Source organism: Xiphophorus couchianus, chromosome 4 (assembly GCF_001444195.1).
Source record: "Xiphophorus couchianus chromosome 4, X_couchianus-1.0, whole genome shotgun sequence".
In the NCBI taxonomy this organism is placed as follows: domain Eukaryota; kingdom Metazoa; phylum Chordata; class Actinopteri; order Cyprinodontiformes; family Poeciliidae; genus Xiphophorus; species Xiphophorus couchianus.
In genome coordinates this window covers 26,920,647-26,940,690 of record NC_040231.1, presented here as the reverse complement: position 1 = coordinate 26,940,690, position 20,044 = coordinate 26,920,647, and the positions used below count along the sequence as shown (strand labels likewise).

Sequence of the window (20,044 nt, the reverse complement as noted above, 5' to 3'; positions counted from 1 at the left end):
TTGCATTGCAGTATAAATTATTGACTAAAACCAAAATAAAGACATCATTTCCTGACACGCTGTTGGAAAGCATACGCTACAGCAGTGACAGTGAGGACTCGAGAGTAGTTGAAATCTCCAGAGATTACCGTGGTTCTGTCAGGGCATCGTGTCAACAGCTGACTTATGTTGCATGTAACACAGCTAGCCTATCTGAGTCACTTGCCTGGACAGGAACTTGCTTCTAGCGCTTAAATATCTGCAGTGCAGAGAGGCCTCTCAGGGTAACCTGTCTATTGTTAACCCACTTGTTAACAAGTACGCCTACTTTCCTACCGCTGCCCTGTCTGCAGGATCCGTCTGTCGGTTCAGTGTGAAAACCAGTGAGAGAGAAGCAGAAGTCTGTAATATGTTCTTTGGTAAATGTATATACTGTACATATATATATACAGTATATATATATTTATATGTATTCCCACAAATTCTTGGCAGCACTTCCAGCATTTATGATGATGCCAAAGACTGGAAATGGTTTAAACTTTTTTCCAATTGCTCTCCATGTGCAGCTGTTTTACATTCATGAGATCTACAGTTATAGCTCACCTGAGCATTAGCTTCTCAAAACGTAATCACACCTGATAGCGCGATAGACTCTGTTCGATTGATGACCAAAACTGCAACATTTGTTACATTTTCAGCTGGTTCGGTTAGATAGACTAGCACATTTGTTTTGCTTGTATTTACCCAGAATGCTCTGCGCTACAGTCTGGACTGAACAGGTCTGGTGTGAATGCACCCTTAGTCAGCCACTCCCATATTCAACATTTTAGGAGCCATTTATAAAAGAATTGTCTCTGATACGACTGCCTCTGTAAATAAATACTAGATATTTAGTTATTGTACAACTAACCTTTTTTGTTACTGCCTAATGTTAGATGAAACTAAACTTTTATTCTTAGTTAGGTCAGTAAGGATTACCAGAATGATTTCTATCTGCTACAATTCCCTTGAGTTTAATCATTAAAGAGGGGCTTCATTCCTGTTTCACGCATCTGGTAAAATACTTCTAATCGACTAATAATTCCATTCTTGTAAAAAATAAAATAAAATACTTGTTTTAACCAGAAGTCCTTTTCCCTCTTAGTGACAGTATCGCAATCTATCAAAGCGATTAAGTTACCATAGGACATTTATGGAACATTTACATTATTGCTTTTATTGGACTCATTTGACAGAAGCAAAAAGGCCCTTGAAGTCGTTGCGTTTCAGTTCCTTCATATGAATCTAACAATGCCTCGAAGCTGTTCCGAAACTCACTGTCAAATACAGCTGTTCGTGGGTTATTGCTTAAATATACTTTGTTTCCTTCAAGCACTTTTAAAATATGATGCCTTGGACAGACTGAGAATGGCTCTGTAAATCTCCCTTAGTGGAACAAAGCTAATCGCAGACTTACAACTTGTGTGTAGCTAAGTTATTTAGCTTGAGAAAACGCTCAGCCTCGGGCTGGGAAAGGAATCAAAGACAACACGTTCCCACCAATGTTCCACATGGGTTGCAACTTTCTCAAAAGAAAAAGAAGGGAGATGACAAACATATTAGTTTATGCACAGATTAAGACACTTCTATGTATTATCTAATAATGAGAGCTCATGAAACTGAGACCTAGATCTGTTAAAATGGTTAGCTTTCACTGCCTTTCTTTTCCACATAAACCATGAAAAGACAACAAGAAGAAATGACAACAAATAGAAATTTTTTTCAAAAAAAGTTTGACTTTTTTTTTTTTTTACATGATAAAACAAATCAGAAGGCGGATTAAGTTCAAGTGGAGTTTGGCTGTCTTTGATCAAAGCAAAAAACCTGAAGGTTGTTCAGTAACTGCAGTAGGATGATCTCAGGTGTAGCCAGTCCACAGGCAATGTTGACGCTTGGTGAGCATTTTCTAAATAAAATCAAAGTAAATGTGAGTCTTCTACTGTGGCCATTACTTTAACAAAGTGCTTCTTATCTACAACATCAGATATTTGGAGAACTACTGTAAAAAAATCAACAACAAAAAATCAAACGGGCAATAGATTATTTTTACGCTATATTTGGTCATCGTTACTTTGTCTTCTTGGTCTACTTGCTCATCTTTTGATTTGTGGGGACCCATTTAAACTTAAGTACTGAAAAAAACTCTGTCAAGTTCACATTTGTTCATTTGAATATTATAAATTAAGCTAAGGAGCAACCCGGGGTTCAATTTCAGGTCCCACTCATTTTGATTTATAGAGACACATGTCTGTCAGAGGACATGGCGTTCATTTTAACAACTATGTTGATTTGCAGCTCTATGTTGCCGTGACTCAAGACAAACTGAGTCATCACAAAATTTCAGGGCAATAATATTGCTAAAGTTTTCCTTTAGCAATATTCTCCAACACAGAGATTTAATACGATTCTGTAGAATTTATTCCAATAATTGCTGTGATTCATTTTAGGATGTTTTAGAGCGTTTGTGTTATTATTGTTGGTCCAAGATTTTATTTACTCTTGTAGTTTTCCTAAACCCCTCAGGTTTCCTGGGATCTATTGTAAATAAAGTAAGGGCTAAAACAGCTTCTCTTATTACACCACTGACCTTTGAACCCTTCCTAATGACCCGAGGGCAGCTGATGGTGTTGATGTTATTAAAAACAAACTAAAAGCATCTCTTCTTATTATTATTATTTATTGTTATTCTTAGTAATAAGTTAGTAATTATCTATTTGTATCGTTTTCTTTTCTTATTCATAGATGTAGAAATTTGGAAATGATTTTTACTCTTTTATTCTTGTCCTGTATTGTTTTTACTGCACTCCATCAGAAATATTGTGATCTTTAACATTTATTTTTGCTTTATTAATTGTTAGTTCCTGTTCTAGAATATGTGTCTTTCGTTTATTTCATGTGTTTCCACACGAGACGGCTGCATTTGCATAGTATGTTAAGGTGTCACAAGATTCTTTAAGCAGTCTTTGAAATTAGGTTTGATTGACCGTGAAAGTGACGTAATGATGTGAAAAGCAAAATGACTCATTGCTGTGTTTTTATGGAGCCAGTAAAAAAGAATGAAAAAATCCCCTTCTACACTTTGTGCGCCTTCTGATGTGCAGCCAAGACTCGAATCGTGCCGTCAGTCTGCCAGAATTGACATGCAATATCTGTAGGTGGGCACAAAAGCAGGTGAAAAAAAAAAAATCATCACTTAACACCTATTGTTCCTTTTTAGCATGATGTTTTACAGCATGGTGTTTAGAGTTGCCTGCAAGTTGATTTCTTACATTTAGACAAAGGGACAGCAATTCCCCAACACAATGCAAGTCTGAGACACTCACAAGACCGCACCCCTATTTAACCACAACAATCGGACAAACAACCTCACATCCACAGCCGGTGTCGCTCCTCATCTGGTGGAGTAAGTGGGTGGAAGCGCCGAGACAGACGCATTATGGATGTGACACACTCTTGTGGTGTGGGTCACTGAGCTGTCTGCCATTGAAAGGGGAATTGCTCTTACAGCTGCAACACTCATGCAAAAGGCTGGTGATGAAATTAAACACAGGTGACTATTTTATTAAAGGTAAGTGGAGCAGTTTGTCTGTAATGAGCACTACTTTGTCAGACTCTGGAGGTGTGTGTGTCTATGTCGGGGGGGAGAAAGGGAGGGCAGGAGTAGCTATAAAGTCCAAACCAGCGGGAAGATATTAATCCCTCCTGAAGATTAAAACAGGCTGCGATGCATTCAAACTGGTATCACGAGGAGCACAACCGCAGCTCAGCTTAACCAGAGTCGCTACTGTGATATTTGACATCAGGGCTTAAAACTAAGGGCTGTTCTGGTGGGCGAGTTTCTTACGTCATATCTCTGCAGGTATTTATGTATTAAGTTGTCAGGTAAAAGGAGGAGAGCCAGCTAATCGCTAAACCTCCTCAAAACTCCTCCGGCCCAGGAAGACACCAATACTCAACTCCCGACCTCCGTTTCCCGCTTGGCAATCAATTACTGGTTTCTGTAGCTATTACAAAAAAGAGTCACCTATGCTGCGAATAAGGTAAATGTCTCAACACCTCTTAATTAAAACCACATTAAAGCATTGAGCAATGGTCTCTTTGTAGAACCGAGCTCTAATCTGAACTGTTTGCATGCACAGAACAAAGCAATTTACTGAGTGTGCAAACATCCTTCACAGGACAATAACTCATAGTGCTATCTGGGGTAGTTTAAACATCAAATGAATGGGCTGAATAATTAAACAACCAAACTTTGAAGGTGTGCCTAGAGGTTCGTTTGAGGCTATCCTCACCATAACCGGAGGAAGCTGCAGCTAATATGATTTCATATTGTGAAGCCAAGACTGATGCCAGACCTACTGAAACCAATCTCTCTTACAGGATTTAGAGGTAGCCGTGTGAAATGCATGCTGCAGGACCCTGCTGGTCCTAGTGATAGTCCTTGCTGTGAGTTCAGATCAAAAAAATGAGCCTGATCGGCGGTAAAAAGAAGGCTTTTGTGTGTTTACTGGCATCATAAATACAGTTTCCTGAAACGGCAAGCCAGGGAGGACGAAGAGAGGTAGTTTCCCATTAGTCCGGGACCAGACATAAAGATGTCACAGAGCGGTTTGAGGAACCGAGCAGGGTGAGACCTCACTGCTTCGAGACTATGCCTCTTTTAGACCTTGTGCTCAGGAGATGATGACCCAAAATGAGAAGAAGATACTCCTAGATGAACTTGTACAGATGAAGCCGCAGTGCAGAATCCACAAAATACAAGCCAACACAAACACGCCCATCGGATCGAGCAGATGGGGGAAATTTAAAACTTTTTATTTTACCCTCCGGTTGCAGTTCCTCAGCCGAAAACACAACCCATGCAAAAGAGATCAAAAAGATAGAGGAAGAATATTTAAAACTGTAAAATGGCTGAAACACTGACTTCCTTTAAATCTCGACTAAAAACCCACCTGTTTAGAGTTTATTTGAAATACAATCAATTATGAATTTAATGGTATTTGACTTACTGTAATGTTTTGATTGTTGATTCTATGTTGCATGATTTTGTGTTTTTGTTTTTTTTATGATGTAAAGCACTTTGAAATGCCTTGCTGCTGAAATGTGCTACACAAATAAAATTTTATTGATTGATTGATTGATTTATTATATCATTATATATGCATATATCACTTTAATTACAAGAGTGATATATGCATATATACAAGAGAACTAGAGGTACCAATTTGACAATGTCTCTTAAAGCTTTATGAGCAACATCTGACTGGAGAAATGCATCATAAAGGGATTTCTATATCAGAAAGTTATCCTACATGGTGAAACTGTGTTTATCTTTAACCGACTAATTTGGAGATAAAGAGCTTTGTCTGATGTTAAAATGCATCAAGTCACAAGATTGATGAATGTAGTCTACACAAAAAAAACAAGATTTCATAACATTCATAACAAAAAAAACGTTTCCTCTGACTTAAGTTATTTAAGTTCCCTGTCTTCAGCATGTTTGACGTCTTTCCACAATCATAAGATTTGTATTCCAAATTTCAGCATTTATTCTTTGTAAATGTCTGCCTTGAGACGACATTTGTTGTGAATTGGTGCCACATAAACAAACTGAACTGGGATGAAATCAAAATAAAATTATTAGGCAGACCTCACAAGAAGAGATCCCGGACAAGTTCTTTGCAAAGTTGCAAAACAGGCCGCCCTCCGCTTCCAGCAGAGGATATTTATGTCACAATATTTGTCACATATGACTGATTGTTCAAGAATCTGAATCAATTTAATTTGGCTTAAACATAACAATAGCCAGAGTTTGACCAAAATGCATGAACACGTATTGCCTCATGTAAATCTTGAGTGCAGAGAGAGGTCTTTGTTGCAGCAGATCTGCTCTTGGATCTCAGTTTGAAACAAATGCAAATTCCTTTGCAAATATGTCCCTAAATGTCCAAAAAACATTCTTAATCTTAACTCAGCTTTGAGCAGTGCCAAGGAAATGACTTTGACAGGGAGACATTGCCAAAAGGCTTTTAGACTCGATGTTGAGATGGACAAATGGTTGTGGAATGATCAGAGAGAGTAAATCCCGGCCTAAAAGAGAGGAAGCTCTTCATCTTTTTGACTGTTCTGCTCTAAAAGAGCCTTGCAGACCACAAACTGAACACAACTGAATCAAACCCAGCAGTCCCTCAGAGCTGCTGGCAAGAATTACACGGGGAAAAAAAAAAAAAAAAACTGGAAACGTGATAAATGGCATTGTTGTGGAAATAATACAAAGATAAAACTTTCTTGTAATGGAAGCTCCGGAAAAGCCACTCAAAACGTTTTAACACCAGTGACACCTACAAGTACCCTCGCTTATTAATCCTGATGGGAATTAATGTGCTTACAATGCAGCCATTGCTGCCTGCTTGGGTTTGTTTTAGATGCTCCACATTACTTCGTCTGGCTATTTGGTTGTTTTCCTAGCTGGCCTCCTGATAAGACAGAGGCTGCATTCAGCAAGAGAAAGAAGACCTATTTGTTCACCAGGCCCTAATTAATACAGTGCTTAGTTGAGAAAGTTGCCCGCTCGCTGCTCTACTGACAACAGATCCATTTATATTGCTGCTTTCTGTTTCTCTGAAGACTCTGTTAATTGCATTTAAATTAGTTCTTGTTCAGGGAGAACATGGACCGGCACGGTAACGAGAAGGGGAAAAAAATAAAATAAAATAAATAAATAAACTTTGTATCTAAGGCTGTGCAACTGAAGAGCTTCTAAGTTGATAGAAGGCACAAATATGCTTGTAAAATATTGAATGTGTAAATCTCAGTGCGGAAACAGAACAGCGGAGAGCTCTGCCAAACAGTGGCTCAGCATTGTTCTGTTTGGCCCTTTGGCAAGACTGTGCTGCTACAGCAATGTTTTTAAGACATATAAATGTTTAAAACTCTCCTCCAATATCTGCAGTGTCAAGGAGAAAAAGAATAATGTGTGCTAAAAATGTTATTAGAAGACTTTGTGGAACTGAGGTCTGACTGAGGTTGGAGAGTTTGTCGGCCGAAGAACCAAAGACAGTTGTTGAGGTACGGACACTCTACGGGTGGACACACATTTCTCAGGACAGTGTCCGCACAGTTTTAGCCCATAATGTGACCCATCGATAGAGTATCTACTCTTTATCTACTTCTTCTCACTATGTTCCCACGTCTTCATCTGCTTTGAATAAACTACCTGGAGAAGAATCAGCTAAACACAAGGTTTCCATAACATGACAGCAGCTATTTAGAAGGTAAAGTCACATCAGACTTAAACTCTGACAACATAATTAGAAGCTAGAAAACCTCTGATACTGGAGAAAGAAAAAAAAATATTATTACACACCACTGAAATGTATCTGCAAGACAAAGGTCAATGTTTCTGCGGCAATTAAAGCGGATTTTTTAACGTTGATTTGTCGAGTGAAGGCTTGTTTAAAATGTATGTGTTCTATGAAAATATCTATTAAAAAGGGGGCTTGAAAGGTGAAATTCTAAAAATAAAGTAATTAACTCTGGGATGACTTCACCAGCATATGCACATTCTGGCTCATTGGTATGAGCTCACAAAGGGGCGGGCAGCGTCCGACTGGGTTTGAGTGTTAAATCGGTATAATAATTTTGCTGGACCAGAGGAATGAAGAGCGTTCGACACGCGCTATAAAAATATTGCAAAAACAATGTTTAAAGGTCTAGGGTTAGCTTTAATTTTGGATTTGTTTGATTTCAGACAAACATGAGCTCACCACTTCCTGTCTTCCTGGCGTTTATTTTTAAATTAAACCACATAGAACAGCAGTAAAAGCTGATACTTTCTGCAAAATCCATAAACGCTATTTCTGACTTAGCTCTTAAACACAATAGGTTTTTTAATATTCAAAAAAGGTGTTAATGCCATGTTACCATGGCATGCAGTTCATTGCATGCATGCTGCTTGGCTTTCGCTGCAAATAGTGAAGTAGTTAAAGAGATACATAAAATACCATGGTCAATGGAAGCTGGGCTTCCATTGACCATATTACGCCGCAAATTGGAATTATGAAAATAAATCTGCTTGATGAAAACATCAATTTAAGAAAACACACATTTTTTGATGAAAAGTGTGCTAGTAAAACTGCAAAGGAAACACTTTTAAAGCAGCGCTGCCCCACCCTGACCAGTTGCTGCTTACTGCTGACAAGCTGGTTAAAAGAAGGCTAAAGCACTTATAAGAAACACAAATTACACTGTCTGGAAATATTTGAAGTCATGAGAAAAACATAATTTTGTTGTGGAAAGGGATGCCACCCATCATTCCTGTTAAGTTAATGTTGGGGTTTTTGTATTTTTCCAAAACTAGCCTTTATTCACAGTAATCAGCCAGGAAACAGGCAATGTGAGAAAGACGGGAAGACATGCAGCAGTCTGTGTCAAGGACTAATAGATTTTGTATATATGGCACCTGCTTCTGGTGTACCAGCTAAATGTAGCAGGATAGTTAGTTGGCCTAGCCAGCAAGGTATTAGTAGCTTAGCTAATTAGTTGGGCAGCTATTACTAGCTTGCTAGTACAAGCCAGGTACCAGTTCCTTAGCTAAATAGTTAGCTGGGCAGCTTGCCCAACTAACTAGCCTGCTAATATAGGCTTGGTGTTACTTGTGTTAGCAGAATGGAAAAAATGATTGAACAGTCGAGGTAAAAGGCATTCATAAACTAAAATGATTGGTATATAATCAGTTTGTTGCTCAAATTTGTGAATCAAACTAAGAATAAATGAGCTATAAATGAATGTTATAATAATAGGACTGTTACTACTATATTCAGCAATGTTATAATATCTTGGCAGCAGTATATAATTTTTTATTCTGAACTGAAGGAAAGTAGCTGAAATCGAACTTGCAATCTTCTGATCACAACACCACTACTCTTCCCACAGAGCCACAGTCGCCTAAAATTGTACACCAAGTTGTAAACTGGCATGACTAATATTCTTGAAAAATGTAGCATAAAAGACATCTGCTCTGCTGCTAAGTGCACTGTACAAATGTGGCCAAGTTGTAGCGGGATTATAGCAAACCACAGAGTGGGATTCAGTAACAATTCTTCCAGGGAGGGCGGGGTGGTCTTGCTGCTCATCAGTGAGTCTATCTGAAGCCCATCAGGCCATCATATCACAGCTCTGAGCTCAGCAAATGTCGTTGTCTCCATCTTGCTTTCTGTCATCCACTTCTCCTTCTTCTTCTAAACCCCACTCTGTAGCTCCCTCTCTCTATCGCCCCGGCTCATCTCTGTATCTACTTCCCTTCCCCACTCTATCTCCATCCACACACTTTTCACTGTAAATGCTGTGCCAGCAGAGTGATGCTGGGGAAATGGCGCCATCCTCATTGAGAGAAGAAGCAGACGGAGTGGAGGGGGTTGATGGAGGGGGTGAAACGGGTGGACGGGGGGATTCAGTGACAGGCCATGAAACCCAAGCCATCAGACAGCTCACTGCAGCATTCACACTGCAGCTGTAGATGAAACGCATTAAAAATTCGCATATAGAAAACCGTACAAAACCCATAGAGTGCAGACCTGGATCTTTAAAGGCTCCCATTGGCCCTATTTTCTCCCTCTTTCTTTTAAAGCAGAGGAAAATGTTCAGAACAGGGTCGGAGCACGAGACCAGAGGGTGTAGAGAAGGGAGGGAATCGGCGCTCAGACACATTGTCCATGCATGCAGACAGGCCACGGTTCATTTGAAGACCGAAGCAGCTCCTTTCCATCACTCGACTCTTCATTAATACCAGCTGTTCCTGTGGGTCTCCCCGCATCCGAGCCTCGCTTCCCTCTGCAAATCTATCAATATGCCAAACACACAAACGCTTCCCATTCCAAGCCGCTGATGAAACCTGACCAGCACTCTGCGGCGTGTTTTCACAAATCCGTCTGGAAACCTTTGAGTGCATGTGCCGTGATTATACAGCCAACCAGTTTAACTCGTGGTACTTCTGGAAAAAAAAAGTGTGACATTAACTTGGTTGACTTGCCATTGACTCAACTCGCAGACCACACAGTGCTCCGCTTGGTATGGGTAAAGGGTTCATTTTCTCAGAATTAACCTTGTCAAACTCCTGTTCTGCCTGGGGGAGATTGGTATTAGAATTGTAATTTTTCAATCAGAGATTGGGAAGAGTGTGAAATTTTTAACATGCTTGCTCCTCTCTACCAGCCCCAGCCTCACTCTCACTCTCTCTCTCTCTATTTTTCTGCAACTTTCCAGTTTCTCTCAGTTTTTCCTCCTTCTTTCATGGACCCTTCAGAATGTTAAGCAGATTTCATCAACGCACATATTTGGATTCACCACTGCCTGAGAGGTTGGGAAAGTGTGTTTGTGTGTTCATTTTATAGTGCATACCGCAGACAAATTTGTTTTTACCAACCAAGCAATTCCAGCAGAAGAGTTTTGCTCGGTCAAAATTAATTACAGAAACTGTTAAGCACACACCAGCTGTTGTAAACAAACGCAAACGTGGGTTTATTTCAAACAAGCCCCCCTTGTATCTTGCCACGCGCTATACTATAAATCTTCTGTGTATTTACAAACAGCTTGGGCCATCATCAAGCTGCGCTGTAGCACTCCAGCTGAGAAATGACTCTTATTCATGTGCACCCAGTTGCAGAAAACCACAGTCACCGATGCTTTAATTACAGGTTTTCCCTAGGTTTACTGGTGGATTTGTTTCCTTTGCCGTCCCTTGAAAGAGTCTTTGCTGCATAACATTTAAGCAGCTTCAGTTCTCTTCAGACTTTCACTTTGCTCTTGGTTCTTTTCTTTAGTGGGGTATGTTGATTTTGTCTGATTTTATTTATCATTTCATGTACTAATAGGCCTGTCAGGTTTATAAGAACCAATTACTTGAGATGGAAAACTCCTTGGTATCTTTGTTTGTTTATTTTTAATTTTGTCAATTTGCTCTCATTCAAAAGAAAAGCTCCAATGTCTCCTAATAGTTTCATTTTAATGGCAAGAGAGAGAACATCAACAAACAAAACAGAAGAAAGCCATTTCTTAAAGTGGTATGAATGAAAGTGAAACAAGCATTTGACCCCCTACCAACAAGACCGAATGTTGTCATGTAGCACAAAGATCAATAATTCAAATCAATTACAGATACGCCTGATCACAACTCTTTATGTGGCTAAAGTACACCTCTTGACTGGATCAATTTCTTCCACTCCAACCTCCCCAGCACAATGGCACAATGGGCCAAGGATGTCGGGGACAAGATAGTAGATCTGCCAAAGGCTTGAAAGCTGTTGCTTATTAAAAACCTGGAAATCCATGCGAGATTTTTCAATACGAAACCACACTGGAGGAGCTTCGTCATTACCATGAAGGCAATCACCAAAACACAGCTGGTAAGGCACTGCACTGTAACGTATTGCCACCTTGCATCCTTCGGGTACAGAACATATGCATGTCTGTCTAAAGCTTTCCAAAGCAACATTTCAATGATTCAGCTAAGGCTTGAGGAAATGTGATGTGGCTGAATGATACCAACACTGAGCTCAATCTGACCCATCCATTTGTAGGAGGAGAAATAATGAGTTTGACTCAGGCAGCATCTTCCTGGAAACCAAACAGAAGTGGTTGCAACCAAGGGTGCAAAATTATTATTTTTATCATGAGAATCTTGAATTATTAGGAGAACTATGATGTATAGAAACCTCCAAAAAACTAAATGTATCACTGGGATTGTTACTTTTTATGTATTCATTTATTTTATGTAGGTTCCATGAAAGTGGCGATTACTATTAATAGCTATAAAATTTTGTGTTTTTTTATGTTTGTGGTGTCCTGAAGTAGTCTCTATAATCATCAAGTTGGTCATAGACATACAATCTACTATTTTTTATCACCCCCATTTCTCAGTTTTGCAATAGATAACACAAAATATCATGATGAACACTGAAGTTCATATCACCACCCCTAGAGGTGACAGAGTGAACTCTACACACTGTTTTTAAAAACTCTTGGACGAGAATGTTCTTCCCTCATATGAAAGAGTAAAGATGGGTTATGATTTCGTCCTTTCAGTCTTACAAGAACTGGGTAACAAAGCAGTGGCTAAAGAAATAAACTAAGGTTGTGGAAGTCATGTCAATAAGCAACAATACGCCTAAAGTTTCTGACAAGATTAGTTGATCAAAATTCATCCTAAGGCGTGTAAAACGTCTGCTTATCAGTCAGAAATATCTTATGCTTGCCAGAAAAAGAGTTGTCTGCCCAGTTCTAAGACATGTTTTGTTTGGGGATCAAACACTTATTTTCAAAATAATATCCTTTATTTTGTGAATGAGGCTTTTGCTGGATTGTTTTTTGAAATTTTGTGTTATCACACTGAAATTAAACTAGCAAATAGACACAACAGCTAGTAATGCACCAGTCAATCAGATAGAGATTAGGCTCAGCAAATCTTCCTGCAATCAGCTCTGATTTGTGATTAGAAACACTGCAATCAGTTTTTTTCCTATAAAAATGCATCAAACTAAGAATTTGCACCATTTTGTGAACAGATTTCTATGAACACAACAGTCAACAGCATTCATAATATTTTATGCACTGGTTTGAAGCTCGGTGACTCTCAGATAATGATTATGGACACATCCTTTGATACATGAATAGGGATAAAATTGAAATCCTTTTTTAAGGGGTTGGATTCAACAACACAAACTCTATTAAGGAACATGCAGCACATTTCTCTTGTATTTATTATACTCCTTGGATTAAAAAAAATCTGAACCAGTCAAAATTGGAATCAGTCTGCCAGATTGAAAGAACCAGTGCCAGTCAAATGACAACTACATGAAATATTAACACCTACTGCTTCTGAATCCAAAGAAAGAGTAAAACCGAATAACTCTTAGGATATGATTTGTGATGTTACTTTTTTTTTTTTAATTTTAAGAATAAATCAGTCAGAAGAATAAGAGGTCCGTGACACTCAGGCTAAAGGTAATGACATTAATTTCCTATGAGCCGCAGCAGTAATATATTTGATTGTCCTTTGATGCCACTCCAGCGTGTCCCTTGGCTGTCATTCCAAAAAAAATGAGCAACGTTCCTGCTGACCATTTTAGACTCTTTTATGCTTATGCCATGATTGTTTGTTGTATTTTAAGACCCTGAATCGTATCTCTGTTCACCACTGGTGTCTTCTACATCCATGCCAAGGAACCAAACCTGGACAGAGAAAATGTTTAGCTTGACATGCTTACAATCTCTGTGCTGATCATGCAATGAAAACCAGCACAAATGCAAAGTTACATAAATAAATAATTTATGTTATGGCAGGGACTTTAACGCGTTCATTTCGAGTAATTGATTAGACAGATAAAAACTTTAATGCAATTACTCACATTTCTGTTCTGGCCAAAACCTTTGTATTTGTGTGTTTCTGGTAGGCCTGTAAATCTGATGAACAGACGTCATCCACAAACAACAACGATGGACAACAAAGCTGCTCCTCCTGCCCCACAGGGAGTTTATTTTTGCTTTTTAGAAAAAGCAACCTGATGGGATTCTGGAAAAGACTGTCGTGTGCAAGTTGTGCTAAAAGGAGTTGACCTATCACTGAAGCGATTCTAGCCTGAAATACCATCTCAATGCCAACTATATTGCAGCAAGTACAGATGTCCCCGACGCTAATTTCAGAACCATACTTCACATTCCTAAAGAAGTATTTTTAAAAATAAATTTCATGAATAATCAGTGGTATAATAGGAATGGATATTATAGCACTTTGCATCCATCTGATGGGTGAATAACCTAAATAACAGATTAAAAACAATAAATATCTTTGTTGTGTCAATTTATGCAACAATTTAGCTGGCCTTTCAATTGAAAATGTTGCTTAGTCGATATATAGTTTTTGAATAAAATGCAATGAACTGAGATTAATTAGTTACACACCCTGCAATTAAGTTGATTAAAATTTTTAAATAGAGTCCCGTCACTAATTTATTTAAGTGGCTTACTCAATAATTTTACAAATGTGCCGTCTAAATGAATGAAAGGCACGGCAGTGGTACTAAACAATAGATTACAACCATACCTACAGAAGAGCATTAATCTCATAAAATGGAGAAACCAAAGGTAGCCAAAGCAACACACTACCAAAACAGTTTCTCTAGTTATATTTGTATTGTCATTGTGTGCTTAATACTCCCCCACCTCCCCATTGGCCCTTCTGACTGGTTATCTGTCCTGTTTTGAGGGCAAGCAAACTGTTAGAAAGGCCACCTTCACTCAGCCGTCCAGTTCTGCCAATCGGCCATCCTGTTTCCAGACAGCACAGTCATTTCCCAGCCCAGTGGAGCAGCACTCCCTGACCTCTGCCTCGACCTCTGTCTCAACAGGCCGAGCACCAGTACCAGCACCAGCTACAGTGCAGAGAGCCAGCTTGGGCCACCTCTTCTTATTTATGAGCCATTTCACACAGTGCTGCTCCCATTAGAGACCCAGCCCTAGCCCACCCTTACATGGCATTCTCGTCACATTTAACACAGAGAATACACCAGCAGGGCCAGGGAGACACGGCTGGGTGGTGCCTTGAGGTGAGACTGAAACGACCATTAAAATCATCACATCGTTGCTGTCACAAGTAGAGTATAAATGATTTGAGAAAGGTAAACATGTGAAACCAATCTATGGCTGATATATTCCTGTATGTAGAGAACATCTAGAGAACCACTCACTTCCTTTTTGCATATGTTCATTATACTGCTAATTTTTTTGTAGTTTTTGATAAACAGCAACTTGACTACACTTAGAGAAAATATCCCCCACTGATCTAACTTAACCATGCGAAAGAACTGACAGGTAAAGCTTACTGGAGTGCAAAAAAAATGTTCTTTATTTCCCAGTGGTTTCAATGGAGCTTCAAAAAACACTCCACAGTGTTAAAACTCCACAGCAGGAAAACTCGGCAGACAGACTGGTTCACAAAAGTATATGACATTTTAATGAGAAACTCTGGAAATGCTCCACTGGAAACAAGACTGGTCTGTAGATTCTGTAGTGACAAAATTCAAACACGCACACCAACCAGTACAGAGTAGCTGAGAAAACCCTTACCCACCTGTGACTGTGACAAAGATGGAGCGTTCTTCACTAAGCAGCGGGTTGATCAGTCTGCAGTTGAAGGAGCTGTTGGGCTCCAGCACGACGGTTAGCACACTGGTCATGGTGAACAGCCCTTGTTCATTGGCCACCACTGAAGTTGTGATATTGTCTGTCAGGTTGCGTCCGCTCCCATCCTGCCATATGACATCGGCCTTAGGATACCCACCATAGGCCACACAGGTCAGGGCCACCTCGTCCCCAGGCCGCAGGTTGGATTCAGGCTCCAACGTGACCTCAGGCTTGGTGTAAGGAGCTGAAGGGGGAGAGCACAAACAATAGCTAACAGTAAGCCAACTAATGATATATGGTAAGTAGGATCTGATGACAGGTTTATCTGAGATAAAAACATATCAGGACTCCGGAGGAGTGTCATGAGCATCATTTCTTGCCATAAACAGACACTGAATTTGTCATTAGTTAAGTGCACCTAGACAGTAGGTGACTGAATTTTGAAATAGACAGCTCTATTGGTACTGGTGACAACTACCAAAAGAGTTGTCGCTCTTGTGATTAGAAATCAATTATTGATGCAATGTGACCCAAGATTGTTTCATCAGTACCTTCATCTAAATTCTTCTTAGGAAAAAACTTCACTAGCACTTGCTTAACGGTCCTCTTTTTGACATCGGCAAGGAACAACCAGCTTGTTTTCTTCCACCCATAGATAAAAACATGTAAAATAGTTTCTCCAGTGTGCTGTATGAGACATTTTCATTTGAGTTGTACCGCGTCTGCATATAGTGTGGTCATCTTCTCTTTAGCAAGTACTGGATGTGATTCTTAATCGTGCTCCTCGTGTCTTTATGTGTCTGGGTGCCACACTTACGTGACATTTGGAAAATGATTATCAGCCATGTTCACATCACAATGTATCCAAAAACAGAATATTATGCATACAATTCTACTAGAGGTGTGGGGAAAACAACAACAATGTTGACCCTGCTGAGTGCTGCGCCCCAACTCCTTTGGTTGTGGTTCAACTGTGAAAGTTCATGTATGTGGGACAGAACTGCTTGAGGCAGAGAAGGGTTTCTTTGTGCAGACGTGTGATGTATTGGTTTCATGAAACAGTCAATTGAGACAAAAGGACAGCAGAAATGCCTACTCAATGTTCTTTTCAGGTTGTCTGCAGCGAGTTTCACCCTCAAAATTGCCTGACATGATTCCAATTAAGTTCCTAATTATATTTAAGGAGCTTAGTGTATCAGAAAACCTCAGATCATACAGAGAGAGACGTCCTCTACAGGTAGCAGTAATGCCATGCTGCTCTACTCCGAAGATGCTCCCTCTAGAGAACCAAGCCAACTCCCTGAGAGGGATTTGGCCCTCTAGAGGTGGTGACACATAGCAGAAGCAAAAAAGAGGGCTGGCAGTCCCTTGGAGAACACTAAATGGATAGCTCATCTGGAATCTGAGACTGCACAGCCCATGCCACCAAAAATGTAGAAGGAAGGATGTGAAAGGTCCTTTGTCAGACTTGGAGAGTAACACCTTTTTACAAACCCGAAAGGTAAAACACAAGTAAAGAAGGAAGAAAGGAAGAGACAATGATGGCACAGCAAACCAAAAGTTGAAGTAGCTGAAGTTGAGATTAAATACGTTTGTCTTTACTGCTTTTTAAAAAGTGGGGCTCTCAACACTGAGACAGAATGAGCACCGACTCCAGCTGTGCATTTGACTTACAGATTTTCATCAAGACCCTCTTTCATTTTCTTTCAGCACAGCGTGAAGAAAGTTTGCAGTACTAAGCGCAAATGCGGCCCAAAAATAGAACATCTAATAATGCGCACCATAAAATCAAACCAATTTGTCACTGCAGGACACACTGACAGACCAAAAATGTTAGCTATCAACACCTCCCAATACACATCCTTCCTGGGAGAATCTGAAGCAATCTCACAACAGATATAGAAATGTGAGAAGGAAGGGAAGGCACACAATATCATTATAAATAAATAAAAGGCTCTCAGCTGTGAAGAGGGGCAGTGTGGTCTCACAGCACGGAAGATGTTAGTGATGGTTGATTGACCGTGACAACAGCTAATAATCAAAGTCAGCACATATTGACCATGACAAGGACCACAATCAGCGCGTATTGACAAAAAAAAACAATCCTCGGCAGCCCAGAGGAAGCTGTTTATTACCTGTTTACATCTTGTGGGAAGAAATTATCCTAAATCAACTGCGCCATAAGTGTGTGTGTGTGGGCCTGTGTGTATGTGTGTGTGTGTGTGTGGGGGGGGAGGGGTGTTTGAGAAGGCACAATAAGCAGTGATCTCTTAAAAATTTATTATTTTGTTTCTTTAGTGAACACATCTCAGAAACTGCGCCTGTGCTTTATGGGCTGGAAACATCTCGAGGTGCTTCCAATATTTGATTAAAAAGTCCAAATTTATTTAACTTAATATATGTTTCTAATTTTAAGTTGTTAAAAATATGTTTTGTTTTTGTAAACACAATCATCCTTATCGGCATTTGCAAAGTTCATTACCTGAGTTATTCTAGTATCTTGAGATTTGCTTAGCCATTTGGGTATTTTACACAGAGCTACAACACCGGTTCATATTGCAGGATTTTGTGACTGCCTGCCACATGCACTGGAGATCAAAATTAACAACCTAGAATTTCCCAAATGTCAAGATCCCTTTGTAGTCATATTCCAAAGTATCAAAAAATGAAAAACGAACAAAACATATTTGTTAAATTGCACATACTCTGAGGCACCATGTAAAAACAAAAAACATCAACGAAAGAAAACTGATTAAAATAAAGAACATCTGACTTCCCTGGCATTTATAGAAAATCAATAATAAATCATGCATTGTTGGAGGGGAGTTTGGCAAGTCATTTCAGCTGAAACAGAAAGCGTGTTAGCATTGGCTTGTTAGCATGGTTGAAAATTACTGCTGAAAAGAGAAGTGATCCAAAGTTTACTTTGGCACTGAAAGTAATGGTTTTTGGGTCACAAAGGTAATATTCTGTTTGTTAAAAAGACTGAGCACAAAGTCTAAAGAAATAAATGAAAGGTGGAGGTAGAATCTTTGTTTCCAGAATGTTTTGTGCAAAAGGAATTGGGTCTCTTATCTACATGGCAGAGAAAAACAGTTTGTCACACAGCAAAACAGACGAAGCAGTCCCTCAGAACTGAAAACACTTAAATAATAAGACGGCCAACCAAGACTAGAGATGCGCTGAGGTTATTCAAAGCAAGGACCTGTACACTTTCAACTAATTGTTGACTTTTGCATCCATCAGGAAGTTTAGTTGTAATTGTTCTCCATGCCACAGTCATTGCTGCAAAATGAAGATGCTGTTTAGAAATAAAGACCTTGTGAGGCTCTAGTAGCCTTTATTCAAAGTGAGAGAGAGGAGGAGAAGACATGAGGAAAAAACCCCAGGCTCGTGAATCGAACCCCGGATGGCCTATTTAATTAGGTTGAAAATGGATGAAAAACGTATCACAATACGAGCGTTTCATATTGGTCGATGATGTCAATAAATATTGATTAATTCTTTTGTTTGAAACATCTGAAATACTGCCAAATTGGTAGTCTAACTTTTTCTGTTTTATCCAGTTTTCACTCCATGCTGTTCTTTCTTATTTTTAAGCAGTTTTGAAGCATTGTGGCAAAACTTTAAACTGCTGCTGCACAAGTTACTCCACAGGTTGTTGCTAGGTAACCAAAGAACGAGCCACCGACCTTGCATAGAGAGGTTGAACCTTTCTTCTGCCTACGTTCCCCAGAATGCTGTGCAGTTTTGGATTGGAGTTCAGTGAAATTATTGGATTTTCTATCAGATATATTAGCTATTTATATTGAACACATACAGTATATATAGCAGTATATGTTGTAATTGGTTTATTGTCCAGCCCTACAACTTCTATATTTTTTCTCTTGTATTGTGAAGTGTTCAAGAACTGTTCTTAATTTTGATCACCAGAATATTTATGATCACACTGCTCCCAAAAATGCAGCACCCTTAACCCCATCTGCCACAGATCTCACAACTCAACTCACCTGCGACCTGCAGCAGCAAGGCAGCGCTGTCGTGCCCTTGCACTCTGACAAAGCAGGTATAGCTGCCTTCGTCAGCAACCGCCACCCTTTGTAGTAGGAGTGAAGCGTTGCCCATGGTCAGCTGGGAAAGGAAGAGGCTGGTTCGGTTGGCGTAGCTCTCCGCCTGCTCCGTCAGCTGGTCCTGCCCCATGGAGAACCCATGGACGCTGCGCTTGGTGTCAGTCAGCTGCCAGAACACAGTCACGTCGGATAGATTGAAGGGACTTGTGTGGCTGAAGGAGCACTTGAGGGTGACATCTTTGCCATGCAACGCCACCACTGGTAGGTCTGGGACTTGAATTTTCAGCTTAGCTACAAGAGAAAATGTGAGGCATACATGAGATTTAATCAATAAGATCAATCACACAGACAATCATTTCATGTGCAAAATCATCAATGCATTTTCCTTTACAAGTTCATTGGTGCTTAAAAGTCTTTACTGTCACTTAATACCTTAGATTTTCTTAAATGTAAGAAAATGTGTTTTCTTACATTTTTGTTGAAACTGTCACTATGTTGTGATAGTATGATGTGAAACAGATAACCTGTGAAAAGAAATTGATCTCCTCTGCCTTCTCCCGGTGCCAACTAGAAACAACCAATCAGAGCCAAAAGAAGGATCTTGGTGCTGACAATCAGGTTTGTGTACACGTCATTCATACCCCTCGTTGCCTTTGCTTCCTACAGCATCTTCCTGAGAGCAGTGACAGTTTTCCTGGGACAGTAAGTTGTTTCTAAGACTTTCTTCCTGGCTCTGGTTGCATTGATTCATATGGCAATAGCAGCTTAGGGAGGAGGAA

General features: G+C 39.7%; 1 protein-coding gene across 2 annotated transcripts in view; it reads right to left on the bottom strand.

Moving 5' to 3' along the window:
- Window positions 1-20,044, bottom strand: part of cd276 (CD276 molecule) — an 87,359-nt gene that overhangs the window by 42,227 nt on the left and 25,088 nt on the right. For both annotated transcript variants that reach the window (XM_028015459.1, XM_028015460.1), the window contains exons 3-4: window positions 19,206-19,556; window positions 15,143-15,439 (exon numbers count right to left, since the gene is read on the bottom strand). In XM_028015459.1, coding sequence (XP_027871260.1) covers window positions 15,143-15,439; window positions 19,206-19,556 — 648 coding nt within the window. The remainder of the gene's footprint in view (window positions 1-15,142; window positions 15,440-19,205; window positions 19,557-20,044) is intronic.